The 26,853-nt window shown below is 31.4% G+C and overlaps 1 protein-coding gene across 4 annotated transcripts; it reads right to left on the bottom strand.

Moving 5' to 3' along the window:
* Positions 1 to 26,853, bottom strand: LOC118186104 (uncharacterized). Of its 4 annotated transcripts, XR_015041802.1 has the most exons (5): positions 26,308 to 26,477; positions 25,922 to 26,141; positions 11,563 to 11,836; positions 5,450 to 5,505; positions 1 to 241 (listed from the first exon to the last, which is right to left on the bottom strand). XR_015041802.1 is itself a non-coding variant. In XM_035356127.2 (3 exons), the coding sequence occupies exons 2-3, from the start codon at positions 26,120 to 26,122 to the stop codon at positions 11,684 to 11,686; spliced, it is 354 nt and encodes a 117-aa protein (XP_035212018.2). In that variant the 5' UTR covers positions 26,123 to 26,141; positions 26,702 to 26,853; the 3' UTR covers positions 10,854 to 11,683. The 4 variants fall into 4 exon arrangements, 2 of the variants coding, with proteins under 2 accessions (XP_035212018.2, XP_035212019.1); XR_015041801.1 differs by lacking the exon at positions 5,450 to 5,505; XM_035356127.2 differs by lacking the exons at positions 1 to 241; positions 5,450 to 5,505; positions 26,308 to 26,477 and adding an exon at positions 26,702 to 26,853 and having other exon boundaries at positions 10,854 to 11,836.

The raw sequence follows: 26,853 nt of genomic DNA, 5'->3' as shown, positions 1-26,853 counted from the left end.
TTTTCAGTAAATAATAAACTATGTTTTATCTACATAACATGTTACATCTTAAACATATCAGAAATAATTTACAGTATAAACTATTTGAGAAATATAAACAGCAAAAGGTTTAAAATACAGTTGTATGAAACTATAGTTTATGATAAACGTTAATAAATTGGAACAACAATAAACATGATTGATATAGATTCTCTTCCCCCCCATTCAGCCACTGCTCAGTGCTTTTCACAAAGTGAATTTCCTGAAAAGAAATTTAATTAATTTAAACTAATTTGCAAGAATATGGCAAATAAATAAAAACTGAATTTTTAACCCTTTCAGAAATTTTTACATCTGCTCATGAATAACTTATATTTATATAACATTTATTAACTGTCCTTTGCAGTTATTTCTATTAATTTTCATAACTTCCAGTTCCTATGGATAATATTTAAACCATTAAAAAAATTCAGATAGCAAAAATAATAATTTAAAAAAAACACAGCAAGTGCAAAATTGCAACAGATCTCTCGCCCGATAAAGCATTTTAACATTCAGGAAATTGGTAATAACAAAAAAAAAAAAAAAAAACTGTCAAGCATACAAAAATTTAAATTTTACTTTTTTTATATTAAGAAACAGGATTTTTCTTATAACCCACTTCTGCCACTTTTTGAACAAGATATTTTTGATAAATATATCTACATGAATCTGTTCAAATAAAAATTCATGAAAGTTTCACAAAACATTCATGAATTTAACAAAAAGATTAAAAAAGAGTAGTAGCTAAAATGTTGTAAATAAAGAAATAAAAAATACACAACAATAGCAATATTTGGCAATGCAAAGCTAGTTTGCAGTTTACATAATTTAAAAATGCAATTTCCCCAAGCCGTTAGATGATCCCGTCTAAGAAAGTAAATACACAATAATAAATGTACACACATATACAGTTTTAGTACATATGTATAATCACGAATATAGCAGGGGTGGCTATAGCACAACTTATGAGCCACATGTGGCTCTAAGGCAAACAGAATATATGTATGAAATAAAGTTAACTATAACTTCTCAGTATCCAAAAGAAAGTAATTGATTTATTTTATTTCTTTTTATAAAGTTATTAGTAAACTTGTCAATGTCAAAACATAATTATTTTATTTCATTTCTCGTTAATTAAAAAACTTAATGTTATTCAACATAAAAAAAAAAAAATACTTGAGAAATGTAGCCAGAATTTAACAAAACTCTAAAAGTCATCTTAGTCTAAAAGGATGCTTGATATACATAGTGTATATTTCACATTACAATCAGAGCATTGATGCACAGGGTTCAGTAAATAAATACACTGATAATAAATACAAAAGTACAGTGCATAGAATTCAGTGAAGAAAGGATCGAAACAACTGTATTTTTTTGTCACAAGTACATATATTGCACTGAATAATAATAAAAAAATATCAGTTTGAGAATTAATAAAATCTTCAGTTTGCATTTTTAATGTAAATCAACTGCAGCAAAAGCTTGTTTTCATGTAAACATATTTATGAATAACTAATAAGCAATCACTAAGTTAAAAAAAAAAAAAAAAAAAAAAAAAAAAAGGAGGATGATCTTACTTTAGTGTAGATCGAAATTTTGTGAAACATTGAGGAAATGGTTTTAATTAAAATTATTTACATTAATTAGAATAGTATAAATCCCATCAACAAGTAAGCATACCCCCCCAAAAAACGCAAATGATTCTCCACATTTAGAAATAGGCTATGAAATGTGAAAAATTATGTGCAAAGACATTGCAGATTGATGATTAATAATGTATAAATGCTTATTTAATTATACTAGTGATGCAATGACTTGCATTTTTTGAAACTGTAATATGCTGCCAAACTCCATCCCAAAGTTTACTTTTGGTAATTTTCCTATTTAATAATTTTTTATGAACCTGCCATGCTTTCTGGCATTGTACAAGAGAAGCCACACACATAGATAGCATTTTCTGCCATACTAGCATATATTTGTAAATTTACACATCTCATCTAGTGTTCCCATTCATTTCGGGTTATGTTGTTTCAGTAACTAAGAATGAAATAAATTATTTATAATAATAAATGCTATTGTAATAATGTTATTAAATAAATAGCATGTAAGTGCTGTGTATGAAATAAATATGTTGCCATCTAGAAACTATTCTTACAACTAGAAATTGCTTACAAAACCTGCCAAAATGCTTGGTAGGTGCATAATGGAAAAGTACCCTAGCAACTAATTTTAAGGAATATCATTCTTTTTAAGAATTAACTCTATCTTTTTAAAGACAATCTGATGTTGACTCTTGAAACAAATACTACAGTAATAAAATATAATATGGTAATGATTAATTTGCATTTTACACAAGTTCCTGTTTTTTTTATTTTTTAATTAAAGTAACATTGACATGACACTGTCCTTGAACTGTAATGTATTAAAGTTTCAGCACTACATGCCTTGATTTACATTTTAATTTAGAATAATAAGCATAAAAATGATTTTTCACAGTTTTATCACTGTGCCATTGCTTCACATAGTTTTGTCATCCTACATTTAGTTTGCTCAAATATTATCCATATTCCAATTAAGTTCAAATTTTTCATATTTTAAAATGCAAAAATCAAATAGCATAACATAAAAAGATTAAATTTTATGCAAATAAATAATTAAATCAAAAAAATAATTTTTTTTCTTCATGCCAAAAATGTTTTCTTCTTAATGGCTTATAGCCTACAAAAAACCTTAATGCATTAATGATTTTCTTATGGCATTCTGCAGATATATCCGCAATCACCCTCTTTTTTTATTTGGTACATACTCACTTTTGAAACAGCTTGTTTTCTGTGACATACTTAGATTTGTATGTATTTAAGCTGAGGGTTTTGAATGTTTAATAGAGAGAGCTTCTCACAGTCACATTTTGCTATTGGTGTTTATAAACCAACTCTGTTTAAAAATTATATTCAGGCTTTAGCATTTTTTTTAGCCAATGCTTTAAATATGTGCCAGTAAACTATATGATCCAGCTTATTTTATTTAATGTGTAATGCTTTTTATAGTCTTTTTCCCACTTTTAGTTTAGATTCCAAGAACACCAAGTGAATACAATAATAACAAATGTAACTAGTAACTTTCATTTGCACTACGGCTTGGCAGTTTAAAAGCTAATGCAAAAACAAAAAAAAACAAAAAAAAAACAAAACAAAAAAAAAAAAAAAACTCTGCTTGAATTAGTGTAATTTTTGAGCAATTTTGCAAGAAGTACTCAAGCATTCTGTAACACTCATAAGTCTATGCGATTTCAGTTTGTTCAAGATTGGTGGTGGTGGTAGTAGTACTTTGTATTGGTGGTACTAAAGGTTTTAAATTTTTGTTTAGATGGTACCCGTTAATTAAGACACAATAACATGCCGAACAAATACTAATTCAGAAGTCAAACAACAAAAATCAGCGTTATATTTTCAAATTTTCACAGGACTAGTTTTGATGGTTTTACCGAACCACCATCCTCAGCTGCAAAAAGCGCAAATGAACGAGATAGGATATAATGATCAGATATAATTTACAAATATATGCTAGTATGGCAGAAAATGCTATCTATGCGTGTGGATTCTCTTGTACAGAAAATAAGCTAAAGGCGCCATGTGTTGATGAAAGCAGAACTAAAACGTAATTTCTTTAAAGGCCGAAGGCAAAGATGGATTGGAATTAGGATCGTTAACTAGAACAGAAAGATTTTTTTAATGTGAAATGCCTCTAGAAAATCCAGTTCTCCAATGGAAGATGTTTTTTTGAATAATTTTGGCAGTAGAAAAATTGAAAGTGTGATTTGCGAACCAACAATGTTGGGCAACAGAAGACTTCTGTGTTTCCTTTTTTCTAACATATGCCTCATGTTCTTTGATGTGAAATTTTAAGGCTCTCTTAGTTTGGCCAATGTAAATTAAACCACACTGGCAAGGAATCCTATAAATAACCCAGGAATTCATATCTGGAATGGGGTCCTTGAGTATGAAACTCGTAATTTTATTGATGGGAGAATAAATGACCCAAAAGTTAAATTTCTGCAAAATATGTGGAACTTTATAGCTAACTGATGGAAAGAAGTGAATGACAACAGAATTTTTATGATCTTTTAAAACAAGAGTGTGCTTTTTAGTGTGTTGAGATGAGAATTTTTTAACTGCTTGATTTATAATGTTGGGTGAAAAGCCCCTATCAATAGCTATTGCTTTTAAATAAGTTAGTTCTTCATCAAGGGATAGTTTGGAGGAGCAAACTTGAAGAGCATGGAAAACATAGGAATAAAATGAAGCTAACTTTTGTTTAGTCAGATGACATGATTTAATGATGACATGACGATGAAGGTTTACGGTAAACCGCAGTACTGAAGTTGGATGTGTTGCGTGTGACCAGAATGTTGAGAAACGGAAGAGAATTGCAAGTCTCAAGTTCAAAAGTGTACTGAATTGCAGCTGAGGATGGTGGTTCGGTAAAACCATCAAAACTAGTCTTGTGAAAATTTGAAAATATAACACTGATTTTTGTTGTTTGACTTCTGAATTTGTATGGTACCCGTTAGTTAAAAGGTTGAGAACCAATGTCTTAAACCATTGCTTGGAAAATATATGAGATATTACATTAATACCAAATAATTCAAGGAAATGGTGGTACTCTTTTGTTTATTTGAGTAAATAAATCAAATTTAAAGTATGTATTTAAGACGTAATAAAAATAACGAAAAATTTTCTTTCAGTTTTCCGTATACCTAAAAATCGGAAAACGGCCAATTTTTGATTTCAGAATACCTTGCATAGTTTTACTTCACTTCAAATCTCAAATAGGTATATTTTAAATTCAGTGGTACTCCGTAAATATGTCAATTCTTTCTTATCGAAAGATAATAATTTTTAATTTAATAAACAAATGGTTCATGTTGTAAGGATTATGTTAATTTTATTAACAGTTAAATTTTGAGTTAAACTTCCTTGCCTATCGCTTCTTAATTTGAACATACCTCTTCCGGCAAGAATTTAGAATCACATCTGAATGCTAATGAGGAGGAGTGGTATTTAACCAAGAAGTTCTACTGTCTTAGAGAGAGAGATACCAGATATTCTGGCTAGCACGCGTCCGCCTTTTTAGGCTACTCTCTCGTAAGCTATTATTACGGTCGCTGTACTTTAGGCCCTTGATAGCTTCGGAGTCAATTGGCGTTAAGGGGCCAATTCTGTTAGAATTTTGATAGCTTTGCCTATATCTCTTTAGTTAAGATTAGTTAAGTTTAATTTTTAGTTTCCTAAGCTGAAGGCCGAGTGTCGGCTTTATTGAACAACTCCAAGGCAAAGTTTTGTTAAACTTCAGTTGGAATAATAAAGGGTTATTTCACCCTTCTCACTTGTTGTTTTCTACCTTACGAACTCAACGATTATTCGCTTACTAGTTCTTAAGATTCTTCACATTCATCTGTAACTTAGAAGGACACAGTGGGGAATCCTACAATGTAGAGAAAAACATTTTTCGAGTAATTATGCTCATAATCGCTTTTCTGAATTAAAAAGCTAACCTAAGTTTAACATAAAATGAAATTGTACTTACCTTTTTGATGTAAAAATGCAATAACAAAACAAAACAAAAAAAAAAAAAAAAATCACAAGAAAGTCAAATGTTGCACAAATTACTACGATTGCAACAATAGACACTAAATAAGGACTAAGCAATTTGTCGAACGTGTTTACAGCAACCCCCGTAACCTTACATATGCATCGGCATCATATATTTTCGTTCACATAATATTTAGAAGATCAGCTCAACTTATGTCAAAAACTGCAAAAAGCATTAACTGATAAACATCAAAGTGATATAAATAGTATAGATCTTATGCTTGAACTGCAGTTTTGCAAACTTTTGCAGGAATCAAAAGCATCACTGGTTGAAACTCTGAGCTATATCGTTGTCAACAACATAGCGGTATGCAGAAAAGAATTTTGGATATATTCCTGGACAACAACTCCTAGAGCACTTTTTGTGCCTTGTTGCAATCACAGTTTGAACCTTGTTCATAAACTACGCTGTGAACAACAATTTATTCAGTGCAAATTTTTAGATACTTATGTTAATTTGTTTTTCATTTTTAAATAATAAATAGTGCTCAACAATATATTTGATATCTAATGCTTGTAGTATTATTTCACTTCGCTTGCAGGGTTACTTTTTTATAACATGTTGTTGTTGTTGACTAATGCTCACTTGTCTGACCTATAGTCAGCCCAAGCCCACGAAATTCCTCGTGGCAAGAAGTGCAAGATACCCCTGTCATTGCCAACAGCCTTGAGCACCTTACAGTTGACAGTGCGATTTAGCTCAGTTTCACCCCCAATTTTAATCGAGAGCACTCTGGGGAACGTTTCCGAACATCTTCCACCCATCTTCCCCTAACACCAACCTTTGGAGAGGACTTTTGCTTTGCATATTTAGAGTGTCCCCATACTGCACGGACATATTTACAAACATACAAACAAACATTTACAAACACGTCTTTTATGGAACACGAACCCGAGCCCTTCAGCACCTCAGTCAGCAACGCTAACCACTATACTGGTTTGGTGGCTTTTTAGAACACAAATTTACGTATAATTCTTCAATAAATATGTTTGAGTGTGGTTTTTAACAAAGTACAAAATGTTTGCATATTTAGACAAAAAATCTGATGTGTATACCACATGACTTCCTTGTACGGAATGTTAAATTATACGCATTTTTTTCTTGAATTTCATTTAAATTGATTGGATTGAATTAAATCTACTTCGTCAACAGCGCATAAACCACAATAGAATAAATGCACTCTTTAAAATTCACTATATTTGTTTACTATAACGACACTCTGAATGCACAAAATTTATATCATTTGAAGAATTATCTTATCATTGCCACATGTTCTATTCAAATACTATAATAAAGCTAGAACGATGCATGAAAGAAATTAAGCAAACAAAACAGAAAAGAAACAGTTTTTCACAGACGATTTAATATTTCTCATTCAATTAATTCAGTTCTCACTTCGCAACAAGGCAAAAACACATAAAAACTCAAAATATCTGTATTAAAAATTACGAAGTAAATCTTCCTCGAAAAAATTCCAGAAAGGATTCAGCATGATTTAATTCGCAATAATAAATGAAGGCATCATTTTTGTTGTTGCAAAGCTTAGTCTCTCTAGATTGGCAACAAATCTACAATTCTGCTGTTTCAAATGTAAACAAATATGTCTGCCATGTTATTTAAAATTTAACCGCACTTAAACAGCTTTTAAATTGTTGATAATTGTACAAATATTGCTTCCAGAATTACGAAAGGCATAAAAACTTTAACCGGAAGATAAGAACAACATAATTCAATCATTTTTAAAGCAAAAAATGTACCATTTACAAACATATAAGAGTAAAGAAACTGAGATCACTGTGCCGAGTAACAGAGTGAATATATATATAAATATAGTATTTATATATATTTGGTGCGGCCGATTGCAACCAAAAGACGAGGTGCACATCTACATGTTATAGCAGTCCTATATACAAAATTTCAACGTTCTAGGGCTACTCGTTTTCGAGTTATGCGAGATACATACGCACGTACGTACATACGTTCGTACAGACATCACGAAAAATTCTCTTCAGAATTAATTTTAAAGCAGTTTTATAATTTTTTTGGGGGAAACAAGTCTTTTATTCTGTCCTTATGTACAGATATCACGCAAAAACATCATTAAATTGCATTCGATAGCGGTCAAAATGGATATGCTGGCTGAAACTTTTCGCGATTACAATACTTCCTTTTTACTTCGTACAAGGAAGTAAAAATAAAGTGTATTTTTTTGTTTTTCATATTATTATGTTAATAATGCTTCATTTTTAATGTTAACCATAAGCGATGTCCCTTTAACATCGTCACTACATAAAGGCGCTTGCTAGACTTTTGCACGACGGCGCCAATTAGGCTTGGTGCGGGACTGTATGCGGTGGTATGACATAAAACTCCTTTTTGGGGGAAGAAACAATGGCTGACCAGATGCTCCAGAAAGGGCATGTTATATTGTGGAAATAGATACAGCTATCAGGACTGACTCCAAATTTAGACAACACAGATAGCCATGTAGAGGTATAATTTTCAGATGCTATCATTTATTCATTTTCTGTTCCCATGTTTAACAAGTAACAATTAAATAATTCACTTGAATTATTAATATTTTCAATTTATGTATATTAGCTGCACTGATAGCCTGAAGTGCAAAAAATGTTTGTTTTGAATAGTTACTTTCTATTTTTAAAAAAAGAATTTTAATACTATACATATGTTGATTTATTTTAATTATTTTTTATAGAGCTATGAAGAAATGCAATTTTGAAGCTTGAAAAAGCTTGAAAAGAGTAATGCGATTTTGCAGGAGCTATTGAGAAACTTTTAAAATGAAAGACCTAAGCATGTATTACAGTGGCTATCAGTAAAAATCAACCAAACTGTTTCTAGGATATTGCAATGAGCCAAATGCTGCTACGATACAGAAAAATCCACTACTGTTGAGGCAGAAATAAAGAGGCATTGACACGAAGTACATGAAGGGATTTGAGAAAAGTTTAGGATAGTTCCACTTTGCAAACATACTTCATTATGCTGCATTGTTGCTACAGTTGGAAAGCCACTGCCAAGAAGGCAGAGAATAAAATAAACATACACTGTTCAATCTGAATAATAAAATAAGAAAAAATGAAAAAGACAATGTTTTGATCTCAAAACAGGCTCCTGAAATTCATTATTTACACCATAAAACTCATTAATACAGTCCATGAAGCAATGAATAATTAAAAAAATTAAATTGCATGTTATATATACAAAATAAAAATTAATCTCTACATATAATAAAACAAAGAGTCTGTCTGTGTGTGTGTGTGTGTGTCTTTCGTTCACGCTGCGTGTGAGCTAATAAACACATGGCTATGAAATTTGGTACACAGGTGCATCTAGACAACAGCCAGTGCACCTCGAAGCGATTTTTTCGGAATTCGATTTAGAATTTTTTTAATTTTATGTTTTGTGACGAAATCGTGTCATTTTCAGACATAATGGGCTATAGGAAAGCGAGATTTTACTCTACGCACTCCATTTTCACATCGTCATGAAACGTAGGCACTTAGCTATTTTACGAACTTAAAATAAATTTCGTCTTTCAGTAAATCAATTAAATACAAATTTATTTAACAAAGTGAGCTTAACACCTTTTCAACGAGATTTTTTCTAAAAACGTTTATGTTTAAAAATGTACAGTTTATTTTTCTTTGATTTTTGGACACGTTAAACTTTCATTCTTGCGACTGCTTATACAAAAAGAATTTTGGAAAAATGATAATATTTTGCATTAAAAAAAATTTTTTTAAATGAAGCCTTCAAGTACACTTCTCACATCTCGCCTCTTTACAAATCAGGATAAACTGATGTCGCTTTTCCCGCGGCAAGGGGAAAATATAGTTAGAACACAGGAACGATGATATGGTAAGAGGTGTAGATCCGGCACTGTGCTGCGTATGATATTTCATATTTGTTTCAATCATGTTGTTATTGTTTTCAATAAGTAATCAAAAGACAACTACTGTGAATAATGACTCAACACTTCAGAATGAAGATATCACAGGCAACAATTTTTCTTTCTTATTGTCGTTGATAGATTTTTGATGAAATCGCATCATTTTTAATAGTTTCATTCTTTTAGAAATATGGGCAATAATTTTTCATTGTATTTCTTATGTCACTGTTTTTAAGAGATTTCATTGCCATTTTTTTATACATATAATACATTTTTTTAATGTTTTTTATACAGTTGTTCTGCAGAGTAAAATTCTGCACGGAATTTTTTGTTTTTTGAGTTTCTTTCATGTTATTTTTTGCTTATTTCACTGTTTGTAAGGTATTGAAAAATTTTGCATGATTTTTTTTTTCTTCAACGGAAATAACTTTTTTTTATGAAGTTGTTCTGCAGAGTAAAATTCTGTGCAGTTTTTAAATTTAACGTTTGGTGTTCCCTTCAGCCATTTTTTCGGTACATTTAAAAGCCAGACGAAGGCTGGCAGCGAAGCTGCTAGTATATATATAAAATAAAAGTTAAATAAATACTTATTATATTCATTTAATTGTATCATACTTGATACAAATTAGTGACAGAGCAGGGAAAAACACTGTTTTTTAAAATGGAACAATCATTTTGATACAGATAAAATAATAATTCAATATGGAGGAAGTAATAAAATAAAAAAGCATGAAATTAAAAGAGAAAAGGAAAAATTTTTACAACCAATATTTGCACTTATTAGTAGCCAGTAGATAATGTTTAGATAGCTAGATAATAAGATAGTAGATAATGTTTAGATATAATGTTTAGTAGATAATGTTTAGCAGCCAGTAGATAATGTTTAGATATAAAATGTATAAATTCCATGCATGATATGGGTTCACTAATCTTGCGTGTAAACTCAAAACATAGGAGTTCTATCAAATCTAGGCTGTGGATGATCAGAAAGTACCAAATACTTTTATGATACTAACTCAGCCTCATATGGAAAGAGGATATGAAATGTACATAGATGGCCAGCTTTATTTAATTCTACAAGTACCATATCTGTTGATATAGCCTTCTGTATAAAGCTATTTAAACGAGTTTCAAGTGATCATGCTTCATATTTAGCTGGAACTAGGACTAAATTCTAGTTCATTCAGTAACTATTTTCAAGCCTTTTGACCTTGAATTTCTTCCTTTTTTAAATTGTGTGACCAACAACAATTGAGATCTTCCAATAATTTGGGTAAAACTGTATTTTATTTCCAATAACTTTGGTAAAACTGTATATTATTTCACTGAACAAATCCATTTTTGTTTAGTTCAGTAAATATTACAATGACCAACCAAAAACATCACATCTTTTATAAAATTCTATTTTTTACTGTTACATTTATAGCATTTCAAACAAATTCTTCATTGACTTGCAATATTAAATCAGTTTGGATAATAGTTAATACTTTCTCCTCACAAAAAATGTCTCTACTTTATAAAAAAATTTTTCAAAAAAAAAAGTTTAAATCCACATATATTAAAAACTGTAATAAAATGCCTTAGAAACTTACAGCATTAATGAACAGTTATTTTCCCCTCCCACATTTATAAAACAATTAAAACAGCCTTATATTCATGTTACAGAGCCATCACCAATAATCTATTAATAATCAACAATATAATTAAGACACAATAACACGCCGAATAAATACTCAGAAGTCAAACAACAAAAATCAGCGTTACACCTACAAAATTTTCACAGGGCTAGTTTCGATGGTTTTACCGAACCATCGAAACTAGTCCTGTGAAAATTTTGTACGTGTAACGCTGATTTTTGTTGTTTGACTTCTGAGAATCAACAATATGTAAAGCCTAATAAAAATCTTTTTTCATAAAACTACCTACTCTTAAAATAAATGCACTGTACAAAGCTTACAAAAATCTGTATCACTTACTTAAAATCTCCTTTCAGAAAATGGTCTTGATAATGTAAATATCACTTTATGATATAACTGATCATATAATTTTTAAAACATAAATGCAAATAAGTCAATTAAAGGATAGTTTATCTTGCAGTTATAGGCTGGAAGCACTGTCGTCACTCTTGTTTTTAAGTTCACTTTCAATACTGCAGACGGAATCACACTCCAGTTCAACATCCAAGTCTTTATTCTTTTGATTCTTCAACTCAGTTATAATAGTTAAGGCACGCTTTAAACTAGCAGCATACTGAAAAATAATACGACTTAAATTTGGGAGAAATTTTACGTATATACACACATAATTTCACACATTTAAATTTAAAAATACATTATGTCTCCAGGTTTTCAAAATAGCTGACATCACAAGCCCATTTAGATTGACCAAAATATCAGGATAATTCGGTTATCTTTTACCAGCCGACCACTTATGCAGTTACTGGCTTATTGATAACTACAGATGCAAATAGTATAAATATAAAATTAAAGTACATTGCAAAACAACATAATACATTACATAAATATTAAATTAGCATGCTGCACAAACAACATAGTTTTAAACCTGTTTCTGATAACAGAAAAGTACCAATGCCTTCATTTATTGTGATGAAAATAAGGGACTTCTAATTTTCTATTGTCATATTTTATTTCAAGAGATTATACAGTTAATTTTTTTAAAAATATCTTTGTACTTGCAAAGCAAAAATATAAAACACCTAGTCTTCCACACACACACACACACAAAAAAAAAAAAAAAAAAAAAAAAAAGACATTAATTTTGATGTGTTTAAAGAAACCACCATCACTATTTTAGTTCACATAAAACAATGGCATTAATTCTGGTACATTTCTGTTATCGTGATCAGATTCAGAAATATACGAATGCATGTATGTATGCATATATACTATATGTATGTATATGTTGCATACATACATACATTTCTGATTCTGTTCCTGATAACAGAAAAGTACCTTAATTTTTATTCAGATAGGTATTAAAACTAAACATACAATCTTATTTTATTCTTAACTAGATGAAAATTAAATAAAAGAATTACATTTTATTTATGAAAGGCTAAGATTGAAAATCTACTGTATCCTGTACCAGTTTTCTTAAAAAACTACGCAACTTCATTAAAAGTGCAGATAAAAAAGAAAGAAACTTCAGTTACAATTTAACACCTCTAAAAAGAGTTTACCATTAAAAATTTTAATTGATAAAAAATATATATGTATACATAAAATAATTTTAAAATGTAAAATATTAAATATTTAAAAAAATTATGCCAGTTTTATATGTTATTATAAATGCAATTCATTAATTAAAAAAAAACTGTAAATGATTATAAAAATTATCACTCGGAAATATCATATATAAAGTGTGTTTAATTTATATCATTTAGACACATTAATAAGAGTAAAATGAAGATTTAAATTAATATAAACCACATTTATTACTTTCAAACAACTGTTTGCTAATCAGAATGGATAAATTAAATTTAAATTAAAAATCCAATATTTTGTCAAATGGCAACACATTGATATCTGGTGATATGCTTTTAATATAAACTGCATTTATTACACTAGTCATCAAAGAAATAGAATGTACTTAAATTTAATAAAAAATAAAACCTAATTTCCAACATTCATTTATTGAGATAAACTAATAAACATACATAACGGCAATAGAAAATACTTAAATTTAATAAAAAATAAAACCTAATTTCCAACATTCATTTATTGAGATAATATAATAAACTTACAATAACAGCAATATTTAAAAAAAAATGTGAATTACACAGTGTTCGAAAGAATAGATACCAAACGAAAAGTAATAAAACTGCAATTTGCAATCAATAAAAAATATTTAGTGTTTTTTAATGTTACACAATTAAATATCACATAATTATAGATTACAATATTTTTTAGAAATGCTAATGTTTCTTTAACACTGTTTTTTCGATCATACATTTCATACACTGTTTAAAATCATTAACCTTTTTTGCATACCATACAAAAGACAACATAGTACAGAATGTGCATTATTATTAATTTTAATGTATTGCTTCTTGCTGTCACATATATCTAACTCATCTTCAGCAGTCATATTAAGTATTGGTACCAGTCCAATAATTTCTTTGTATTTTGAAAATAATGAACATTTCATAACAGTTTGAATTGTAGTTACTTCTGCACTGATTGCATTTTCAGCAAAACCAGAAAGTGCCTAACCGTTGTATGTTATTTTTGGTTTTATAAGAATTAATTCTGAGAAAAAAACCTTTCAATATGAACACAATGACCCATTAATATGCATGATATACGATATAGCACTTAGGATGTTATAACCGAGGCACAAACCACAATATAACTTTTTAATCACCCGCAACACATAAAACACCAAAACAGAATACTATTTCACGATTAGCATTGTAGCTTGTTGCATTCAATATTTTTTAAATCATGTTTCCAAAATTTTGGATAGACTTCTTGTAGAGCACATATTCACAAACAAAATAAGCAAAAATTCCGCTTCTCACGATGATTTCTCCTCAATTCAGAGGCTTCCAAACAGGTACTCACAGTAACGCAAATTCACTCGCTGAAGGCAGTTGAAGTACGTAGATAGGGACAGAACAATGAGAAGATTCACAGTGCTTTCTTTGATTGACAATGCATTACATTTACATTTAATATAAGCAATATTATTTATATAAGTCATTGCTTCATTCAATTTCACACATGAAGTCAGTCTTTTCAAATGCCTTACAGATGGCACCTTTACCAAATTACTAGAAATAACTGATGGAATCTTTCCGTTCCGTTTACCACTCTTAGCTACAAAGTCTAGCTTTCAATTAACTGCGTAGCTAAATTCTTCGAACATCGAATTTGGCAGCTAGCCAAAGCGTGCAAAACCTCGAGATGTTCGTTTATATAAGCATCTAGTAAAGTAAATAATGTACATGGAATGTCACCGGTTGAAAAGCAATGTACAGTTTCTCTAATTTTTATGCCAACATTTATTAGTAATTTATCAAATCCATAATTTTGTTGTTTTCCATGATAAGTGTTTAAATATGCATGGATATGCATCGTCTTTTAACACTGGATGTTTTCTCGGAAGTCTTAAAATCACCCCATTTTTATCCATGAATACATACATCTTCATGCACAATCATATCTTTGCGAAAAATTGTACTTTTTGCACTATATGTGGTAAAATGGTTTATATTATGTCACCATATTAATTCAAACAATTTCGTCCTTTCTTCAAAAATAATAAATAAAGTCATATTTCAGTAGTGAAGTAATTGCTAACGTGATTTGCATTGATTTCGGAAACATGATTTCTTAAAATATATAAAACACATAACTTAATAACTTACTTTATAGATTAGTTTCATTTTTAAATATTTTGCTATAACATTTATAAAAAAATATTTCAAGTATTAATTATTTTACAAAATTTTAAAGAATAATTTAGCATGTATTCTTATTATTAAATTTAATTGGTAAATTAAATTTAATAATTGAAAAGCATTTATATTAAATTTATATTTCATTAGATGAATTTACCTTAGATTAATATATTTATATGAAATAAAGTAATGAAACATTGCAAAGTAAATCTTATGCGGACTTCAGATTCTTGAAGGGGCAGATTTAGTCTCTTTTCATTCTAAAAATAATGGTGATGAATTATGAAAAAATTGCTAAAACAACCAGGTCTAAAAGCAGTCATATTGTCACATTTCAGCGACGTCATCAAATTGCCAAGATGCAACGGAAAATATTTTTCATCGTCGCAATGTTGTAAAGACGTCGTAAAAGTTACCACAACCACTTTGCAACCTCTCGGACCAGTTTGCAATGTTGTGTGCTACTTGTGGTCTAAACAGTGATTCTAGATGTGCTTTGATCTGGAGAGAGGAAGGAACATACAATCTGCCTTTCCTTGTCCGTGCAATATTTCATTTCTGCAACCGTGGTTTGGGGCAAATCATGACCAATGGCGGCACCAAGCTGCATATGTTTCAAGGATGTTTTGTAATAGCTCGGAGATATGTGGACCAGGTATTGGAATCCCAATTTAGACTGTTTAGGGATGCTGTTGGCTGAGAATTTTTCCTGATGGATGACAATGCTTGGCCTCATTGAGCATATGAGGTGTCAGAATACTTGCAAACAGAAGATATCACTCGAATGGACGGGCCAACTCATTCACCCAATTTGAACTGACCACCCAACTGAACCTTATGACATGGTGAATTATCCTGTTGGTAAACACCATCCCCTGCCAGAAATACAGTTGTCATGAATGGGTGAATATGGTCTTCAATGATGTTCACGTGGTACACAGATGTCAGGGACTGTTCTACGGGGATAATGGGTCCTAATGTGCTTCATGAAAACATTGCCCACACCATAACCCCCCCCCCCCCCGCCACCGGCTTTTCTCCATCCAACTGCATCCAGGAGCCTGGGTTTCTTTCGAAAATTGCCATATTATCATACGCCTGTCGATGTGACGGACCAGAAAACGTGATTCGTCGGACCATGCAACTTTCTTCCATTCTAGGTCCAATTCCGATGTCTCTTGGCCCACTGCATATGCAGCTGGCGATGGTGTGGCATCAATGCAGGGACATGCTTAGGCCTCTGGTTGCATAGACCTATACACAGCAATGTACACTGCACACTGTTTTGAGAAACACTGTCTGGGTCACCACTGTTGTAGCTGGTGGTGATTTCAGCTGTTGTAGCTCTTCAGTGATGGCGAACAATGTGTAGCAATCTCTGCTCTCCTTTGGAATCAATACACCCTCAATAACACACTGTTGGCCGGCGACTTCTCATTTCACCATCTATACACCACTTTCAATATGTGCTCACAACAACTGGAACATGAACAGCCTACTAAATGTGCCGTTTCTGATATTGATGTTCCTGGTCGTTGAGTCATAACGATTTTACCTTTATCAAAGTCTGATAAATCAGCTGCTTTCCCCATTATGTTGCTATCTGCACTATGTTTGGAAAGACAATGCATAGCTGTTTTGCATAATCCAACATCAGCTGTGCAAGCAGTGGTTTTGTTCCTGTGCAAGCCCAATGTTACAGACAGAGGGTGGTCATAATGTAATCACTTTTCAGTATATATATATATATATATATATAACCAGTTTAATTAATCTGGTTATTGCGATTTTTATTGGTCAAGCTACTAATTACTAATATAAATAAAGCTTTTATTGGATTTAAATTACTCACTTTGATAATTAACATGAAAGAAAAATCAAATAATTTATGCTTTGACAATAGCATGGAAGAAAACATATTTTACACTGCTCGACATTGAAAATGCAACAAGAAGGAGTGGTCAGAAATTTATGCAAATTTTACAGTAGACGCACGTCACTGAGTTATGCGAATGATGTGAAATGCGCAGCTCTCCGACGCACGTGAAGTAAGATATAATGGAAGGAATGTGCAGAATGGGCAATATTCGTGTCATTATTTCTGCCAGACGAATTATCGAAGAAAGTCGTTTTTTGTCTCGGAGGATACGTGTAATAGGAGAGAATGCCAGGCAGCTGTCAATGAAGGCACTTCCAGCAGATAGATGATTTTATGACGGATATGGTGATTGGACTGAGAAAAGCGGGTTGGTCCATACATCAAATCACAGCTGATACCCACATGCATGCGAGCACGGTGCATCGGCTATGGCGAACATGGTTGGAACAAGGAAATGTGAGAAGAAGGAGGGGTGCAGGTGCAGCCAGAGTGACGTCAGCATGCGTGGATCGACGCATCCGCGGACAAGCTGTGGCGGTCCTGCAAGTCCCTGTACCGCGATTCTGCAGCATGTGCAAGATACTCTGGATGTTCTCGTGTCGACCAGAATCATTTTCCGTTGATTGGTTGAACGTGGCCTGCACTCACAGTGTCTGTTAAGAAGATTGCCATTGACCCCACAGCATAGACGCTAACGTTTAGAATGGTAACGGACTAGAGTGATGTGAATGACAGAATGGCGAAACGTCGTGTTCTCAGATGAGTCGAGCTTTTGTTTATCCAGTGATAGTCGCTGCATACGTGTGTGGCGTCGACGTGGAGACAGATCTAATCTGGCAGTAACTGTGGAATGCCCCAACGCACGACAATAATGGCTTGGGGCACTATTGCCTACGATTCCAGGTCACCTCTAGTTCGTATTGAGGGCACTATGATGGATGGCCCAATGATAATTGGATAATGTACTGCGGCCGTTGGCAATCCTCTACCTTCAGGGGCTGTCTCATGCAATTTTTCAGCAGGATAACGCCCGACCACACAGTGCTTGCATCTGCCAACATGCTCTACAAGGTATACAGATGCTTCCCTGGCCACCGTACTCTACTGACCTGTCACCAATCGAACACGTGTGGGATGTGATTGGACGCCGTTTGCAGACTTTGCCCCTGCCTTGTTCAGAAGGCGAATTATTTAATTCTGCTGTTTAAAAAAGAAGTGAAAACTATTATTATTGAAGTTATGAGAGAATGATAATTTAGTATCTTTCAAAAATGGTTTTGAATTTATGAAATTTTTTAGTCTTAATGTTATTTTATAATGCATTTTTTATGCTTTTTAATGTTGTTGCTGAAGTACACTAAAACTTTAGGATTACCATGAAACAGGTAATTTGGTCATTTAGTAGTGCAACTAGAAAGGTTGGTACTTTTCCATTATTCACCTGCCTTGCATTTTGACACCCCTGAAAGAGAAGCCAAATATATGCCCAGACCCAGCAATAACACAATCTGGGCTATTGTTGTGTGTGTATCAATAAGCTGTTTTAATAACTTAAAGTTTAGAATTAAAAAAAAGGACAAAATTCATGGCAGATGCATAATGGATAATATGATCTTTCAGATTGATGCAAAGCAGATAGATACATTTTAACCAATTCCTAAATAAGATTAAGTTGAAACCAAAATGTTTTTGACTCTCTTCCGTGCTTTCTTCTGAATGTGTCACTTTTCTGCTTGCTTGTCTTTTATTAATACCTTGCTTCTCTGTATGATCCATTGTCTACGATAACACCATAATGATGACATGTGAAGCAGATTATGTCTTTCAAGAACTCCTTTATCCAGTAATAAAATTATATTGTATCTATGGCTACGTTTGTCTGCAATCCTTCTGTCTATACAATAAACATCTTCAGAACATGTCCAATCTATTCATGTATAAATTTGAAAAGTGTGTACATAATTTTTATTATATTTTGTACATTATTTAAATATTTTAATAATGCATATATGCTGAAAAGTCAATGTTAATTTTATATATGTGAAAAACAATTAGCATGTTTGAGTAAAATAATTTTCTTAAGCTATTATTAATCTGTTAATCAATTTTTTTTTTTTTACTTATATAAAATTTTATATTACCATTTTGCATTGAGTAGCAGCATTTCATAGGGGATCTTGCATCAGTATGCAAATGATTTTGTATATTTTCATGACCCAGCTAAAGCATCATTAAAGAAATCAACAGTAGTAAAACAGCTTAAATTTAATGAACAGTATAGTAATGGTGCGAGGAACATTTTTATTCTCATTCAGAATAGCTGAAAATAATCTTCTTTAATATGCATACAAGAAGATAGGAATTCAAATACAATATTATGAATATGAAACTAAAGAAGAGTTTTGGCTAATTATTTAACACTTTGAAAGCAATAAAACAAGTTTTTTTGTTTGGTAGGGAATCTGATATGGAGCAAAGTTTTAAAAGTCAACAAAAATTTTGGTTGATTGATCCATTATTGAAATTGCTCAAGAGATTGAAAAAGGTCAAGCATTATTTAAACATGTTTGCTGAATTATTTCCATATAAAATCCTATCCTGATAACAGATGAAAAGAATATAAGAATCTAAAAGTAGATTTCAGCAAGTATTGGCTTCTGGACAAAACATTATATTTAATTTATCTTCTACATGCTCTCCTGCATAGATTAGATTTTCAGTGTTGCTGTTCAGCAAAATATAAGATACTTAAATTACATTTCAAATTTAATTAGTTTGTTATCTGTATTATTAAATAGTGAAAAATCTGTATGTATATATGTTTCTCACATTGTAGAAAAATGGCACTACCTAGAGCTACCACAGTTTGAACACATGTACACAATACCAGACATATGCACCTCGATGCTTAAATTTTGAATCCTATCCTGATGACAAATGAAAAGAATATAGGATTCTGGAAGCAGGTTTCAGCAAGTATTAGCTTCTGCACAAAACATTATATTTAATTTATCTTCTACATCCTCTCCTGCGTAGCAGATTTTCAGTTCAGCAAAACATAAGATACTTAACTTACATTTCAAATTTAATTAGTTTATCTCTATTATTAAACAGTGAAAAATGTATGTATGTATGTTTCTCGCATTGTGGAAAAATGGCACTACACAGAGCAACAATAGTTTGAATGCACGTACACAATCCCAGGCATATGCACTTTGACGCCTAAATTTTGAATTTTCAATTTGTTATTTATTTGCATAATGCTTTGTGCAATTTGGTGAACTTTTGAATGAAAAACTCAACGTTTTGAAAGCAATATGTTGCACTTGGCAAAACATAAATATGTTATGTTATTAATTAGAAATCTGCAAGGCTGAACTTTAGAATATGGTAACTGGTAGTTTGGCGACATTTTGGAGGCAATAAAGGTTACTACATGGGACTTTGGTAATAATGTGAGCAGTACTCTTCCAATTACGCATTATTTTGTGTGAGGGAAATGAGAGATCATTGGATGTGTCATGTGATATTAATGGATGAATTACGGTTCTTTAATCGGAAAAGGGGGGAATTTGGAAAAATATCTGTGGCTGTATATTATTTTGTATTAAGCTTCATTGTGTGTTGTGTGAAGTAGGGTTGAATAATTTTGGGATTGTATGGCACTGTCTAAAGTGAATTCTAGATGTGATAAAGAGAATTTTGCTTTTTATTTAGCGGAGGAAGTGTGGAGGAAAAATTCGCAGAAAAAAATCGTTCAATAATTTTATTGAATCCGTGATAAAAGTGTATCCACCATGTAAGCAAGATTCTGAAGAAGATTAGGTAAGTTAGTATTTTTAATTATTTGAGGATATTATTTTAGGTGGAAGTAAAGTAATTTGGTATTATTGGGAAAATTGTTATTAGCAATGATTTAGTTTAAAGTAATTAGGATTGTAAGGTAATTTTTATTAATTTAATGTATGTGCTTATTTATATTTTGAGTAGTGTTTTTGAATTTAATTATATTTTAATTAAATGATAGTTATTTTGTGAATTTTATGTTTGTAGGAATTTGGTATACGTTTTAGTTGAAGTAAACATGCATGGAAATAATTTAAATATTTTACACTAAGTATTTGTAATGTTTGCGTTATGAATTCGTTGGTGACGTTTATAATATAATAGATAATTTAGATATAAAGTTTTTGGATATTTTATTTATTTTATACGTGGAAATGCTCATATTTGGAAAGGGTATATACTTTTCGTTATTAGGTAATTTCATATATGTTCTTTTTAACGGGTTTAAAGATTCAGAAAATTGTCATGCGTTTTCGTGAAATTTTTCTAATTTATGAGAAATAAGCAGTGTACATGGATATGGTGAAGAGTGTGCGCAATGCCATTTTTGTGCAATTCTGGGATTTTTTTCCTAAGTAAAAATAAGTCTACGTGTACATGGTTTAGTGATATTTTAATTAAATGATAGTTATTTTGTGAATTTTATGTTTGTAGGAATTTGGTATACGTTTTAGTTGAAGTAAACGTGCATGGAAATAATTTAAATATTTGACACTAAGTATTTGTAATGCTTGCGGTATGAATTCGTTGGTGACGTTTATAATATAATAGATGATTTAGAGGTAAAAGTTTTTGGATATTTTATTTAATTTATATGTGGAAATGTTCATATTTGGAAAGGGTATATACTTTTTCGCGATGAGGTAATTTCATATATGTTCTTTTTACCGGGTTTAAAGATTCAGAAAATTGTCATGTATTTTCGTGAAATTTTTCTAATTTATGAGAAAAAAGCAGTGTACATGGATATAGTGAAGAGTATGCACAATGCCATTTTTGTGCAATTCTGGGATGTTTTTTTTAAGTAAAAATAAGTCGACGTGTACATGGTTTATGTGTATGTGTTATTTTGAAAAACGCGTAAGGAGTATGGTATTGTGCACTTTTTCCCAATTTTGCAGTGAATATTTGTCATGATTAAGCAGTTTTGTTAGATAAAATTTCTAGCATAAGTGTAATTCGGCTAGTAGATTGTTGGAAGAAGTGTTCAGTAGATAAAAAGAAAAGAAACATGTCTTTACTTCGTGAAGACAAAATGGTGGCAGGAAAAAAAAAAAAATAGAGGGTTGCTGTAGGAGAGTTGGTTGCCAAATTTTCGCCAAAAAATTGCCAAGTTACCATAATCTAAAGAAAAACCATCTGCAATATAAAACAAATGCATGGCTAGTCAGCAAAACATAATATTCGAATCTAGCCAATAAACTCGGCAATTTAAAAGAAATGTGTTGCCACTGCCCAAAATACACAACTCGACATTGAAAATGCAACACCAAGAAGGAGTGGTCAGAAAGTGATGAAATTTGGAAAAAAGACAGAGAGAGCAAGCAGCAATAAGTGATCTTTTTTCAAAATGATAGTCAGAATACAGAGTGAGAACGGCATCGGCTCAGTAGGATGTAGGACCACCGTGGACAGTGATGCACGAAGAAACACGTCTAGGCATAGAGTCAATAATAGTGTGGATGGTGTCCTGAGGGATGGCTCTCCATTCCCTTTCAACCATTTGTCACAGCTCGCCTTCTGAACGAGGCAGGGGCAAAGTCTGCAAACGGCGTCCAATCACATTCCACATGTGTTCGATTGGTGACAGGTCAGTAGAGTACAGTGGCCAGTGAAGCATCTGTATACCTAATAATAATTTGCTTGCTAATAATAATTTGACTTAAAACAGACCTGATTAAATTCCATTGAAGATAATAATTTTAAGTTTTTGATTGATGAATGTAATGCATTTTAGAAAAAAGGATTTCAAATTTCTAGTGCACATACTTAAGCGCATGAAACAGAAATTGACGACCTTGGACCCGCTGTATTGCCAAACCTCTTAAACTTTAAATCCCTGATTATTTAAAGAACAAGTGTTTTAGAAAGTGAATTAGCTTTGAGGTGCAGTAGTAATTCCACATTTCATTTCACTGAATGTTGAGAACTTTTGAAGATGAACAAACACTCTTAATTTAATTCAGTACAAAATCTTTACTCTGCCAAAAAGTACAGTATGATAGATACACTATCATATTGTACTTTTCATTATTGAACTATTGGTAGTGTATCTATCATACTCCTCCCAAATGGATAATTACATTAGGTTTTGATGAGTTTCTGGTTTTTGTAGTTTAGAAATGGTACATAAATTGGTTATTTGAATATGGCAAAACACAAGGAGGATGCCTATTTCAGGGAAGCAATGTATTCATAGAGTACTTTTCTAAGGAAAAGTGGCTCATATTCGTGGTTTAGATGGAGAAAACCATGTGGCCAGCTCGTAAGTCTGGGTTGGTTTCCGTACACTCTGTCAGCAGTCCATAATCGTTCACTAGTAGAGACCACTTAAAATAAGAGCTAGGTCATTCAATTTTTAAAGCATCATGTTAATTAACCAGTTATGATCTAAATCTTTACTATAATTTCTTTTCGTATTCTTACCTAGAATGAAAATGAGCTTTATCTATATTTAAGCTGAGGTATTTTTTAATCTTTAGTTGAGAGAGCTTCTGACAGTTGCGTGATCTTGTCAATATTTTTAGCCACTCAGTTTGAAAATTCTATTCAACATTAGCATTCTTGCTAGCAGATGATTTAAATATGTGCTGATTAATTATATAAGTTATATAAATTGATAAAGTTTCTCGCCAAACATTTTTGGCGAGATATTTTTTGTCAACTCGGTCTCTAAATGACAGTACTTCCGTATTTTTCATTTATTGTTTTAAAAATGTGATGTGCTTTATATAAAATTGGAGGCTGCAGATTACACCCACATTGCTCAGTGATTTCTAAAGAATAAGCTTCTAAAAAACTATTTATGTGTGTGTGTGATTATGGCAAACCTCGAGGGCTATCTGCCTAAAGAGAGGGATGCCTTCATGGAGGACTTTCTAAGGGAAACTGGCTCGTATACACGTTACACATGGGGAAAACCACGAAAACGCCCATGCAGCCAGCCCGTTTGCAGGATTCGAACCTCGGACCGAACTACCAGTGTTCAGCGACTTTACTGCTCGGCCGCTGGTGGGCAAACTATTTATGTTCAGAAACAAAATATGTTCAGTCGTCAAGCTAGTTAAGTTTGTCCCAAATTCAGTCTACTACGTAATCAGTGTTTCAGCCATCTCTTATCACCATCCCACCATGACTGCTACATAACTGCTTGTAGACAAACATGCCGAGTTCAATACATAATTTATTTCTGGACATTTTTTATACATATCTTCAATTACACATCATTTATGGATACAACAAGCACCCCCACAATTTTACATACACCTTTAAAGAACAGACAATACACTGAAGCAAACAGACATGTGCTAGCAGCAGCAAGGAGTAGAAAAATAAGTGTACATTCAGCAGATGGGATATTTATGCAGTTGGTCTCTGTTTAAATTTTGGGCTCCTCAATTGGATATGAGATATGTGTATTGCGGGATTACTATGATAACATTATGTGGATTAGTTTCCCAAATGACACACTTATGATTTCGGAACACATAGCCAAATTAAAATGAGGAATTAAAAGGCTATTGTCAAATTAAAGTTAGTAGTTTTCTTTCATATTAACTTATTTCCTATTAAGTTTAACTTCATATTAACTTTAACTGAAATCACATTACTTTGGCAGTTTTTTAGAGAAGTGTTGCGAACAGAAAAGTACACATAGAACAACATTCCAAATGTAGTTTATTTATATAGTTACTGTATTTAAATTATTCTATTTCTAATTAAAGCAGGTAAACATTCTTATGCAAATGTAAATAAAAGAATTAAAAAAACATCAAACTAACAAAAGTCCTCCAATGTAACAATCTAATGATACAAATTCTTTCAGCAATATGTTACACATGTCAACATTTGTGGCTTATTTAAATGTTCTAAAGCAGTGGCCTTAAAAGTGGCAGGCCACATGCAGCCCTTGAAAGAATTTTACACAGATTGCGAATACATTTCCCAAAAGTTAAGAATTTAAAGAAAATGTTAAAAATTTTAAGGATTTCGAGTCGAACTTTTCGTTACTTTCATTACAAAAAGAAACATAGCACATCAGAAAATCTACAAACGGAGCTAATCACAATACACTGTGATATAAAGTTTAAGTAAAGATTTGAAGATACAAATTTCCTTATCATTTATTTTTATTTGCTAAAAGACAAATACTTTCAGTTATGAATTTTTGCAATAAGATTAATCTCTTTAATAAGAAAAAATATATATTTTTTCTGTATTCATCAAAGAAAAATTTAATAAATAAAGGAAAGAGAATAGGTTATTATTATTTATCCTCAAATTCTGCTCCACTTGGGAAATTTTTAATGTAAGTAGAGGTTTATTTAAAATATATGATTTATTTGAAATGAATATATCTGAAATTTTAATATTTAGCTGTTCATACATCTGCATTGCAAAGTGTAACCAAGAGATATTTCTTACAGAACCAACTGTACCCATGTATTATCCCACTGACTGGCCAAGTAGCAGAATTTAGTGTCAATTATGGATGACTGTGTTCTTTAGAATTCCACAGTAACGATTCCCGATTACAAAATGCTGCCAAAATTTTTGCCAATGGTCCACAGGATAATAAGCAGTACCAAACCTACCTTTATATTATAAAAAAAAAAAAAAAAAAAAAAAAAAAAAAAAAAAAAAAAATTGAATTTTTCTTTGCATTGTTATTGTTATCATTTATGAATGTTTTGATAAATAATCAGTAAATAAAATTTTTCATTCAGTTAAAAACATTCCTGTCCGTCAGCTGTTTTCAGATAATGTATTCTGCTAGCCTGCAATTTGATTTTGAGACCACTGTTTTAAAGCAATAAGATATTCTATTTTACCTATACCAAGATGATTTATAAAGCATATTAAACTAAAAATATTGGAAAACTTAATAATAAAATGTAAGTGCAATAATTTGTTTATACCAATTCTAACTCAAATGAGTAACATTTACAAATATTTTCGGCTTACTTACATGTTCTAAAGCAATAAGATATTCTGTTTTACCGGCGCCAGGTCGGTTACCTAATAAACCGGGTCCTGAACCAGGGGGTCCAATATATGGAAAAATCATATTCTGAGCGTTGAGTGATGAGTTATTCCTTCTTTCATCAGAATTATACTGTTCTTTGCTGTAAAATTTATTCCTTCGTTCTGTTATACCTCCTTGAAACATGATCCCAAGTTATTCAAATCTTAGGGAAAAAAAAAAATTATAATAATATAAAAATATTTTTTAAATAAATCTCTTACGGAAAATTTCATTATATGATCATACAGAATATTCAGGAATTGAGTACAGCATATTTCATAAATTATATAACATTTATTAAATCAAAAGAGAATTTCTGAAAAATATACCAGATTAAACTAAGATTATTTCCTTGAACTGAAACATATTTAAAAGATTTCAGTTTAAAACAAAACTGACAATTAATTTTATTACATAAACTTAACTCCAAGAACTTCGCTTTGCACTACTGACACTAAATTCTTCTGTATACCTGCTGCAACAGATCAACAAAAGTATGATATTGCCAATTCTAGTGAAATAAATTTAAGTTCATTCTAGAGAATTGGCAGGGACAAAAGCTGCAAATTATAACTCCCTTTGAAAAAAAAAAAAAAAAAAAAGATAATAATTAAAATATTATGCAAATAAAAGAAAATGGAGTCAATTTTTTTTTAAAACTGAGGAACAGAAACGTATGATAGTTTAATTTACAATAAAAGACTACATATTCTGCACACTGACTTGGTTTTCATTCACGTGATTAAAGAAGATGGTACTACGATACTGTGTCACATTTACGATAATGTGTAAAAAATATGCCATTGCGAAAAGATATGCAAAAGTTATGTGCCCAGCCTGACGACATCTAATTGCTATTATTGCTTATCCAAGGA

The sequence above is a fragment of the Stegodyphus dumicola genome, chromosome 6 (genome assembly GCF_044657685.1).
Source record: "Stegodyphus dumicola isolate Sdum_Otavi_A_Nest chromosome 6, ASM4465768v1".
Classification (NCBI taxonomy): Eukaryota; Metazoa; Arthropoda; class Arachnida; order Araneae; family Eresidae; genus Stegodyphus; species Stegodyphus dumicola.
Note: the sequence above shows the minus strand (reverse complement) of the source record. Positions and strands in the feature narration are given on the sequence as shown.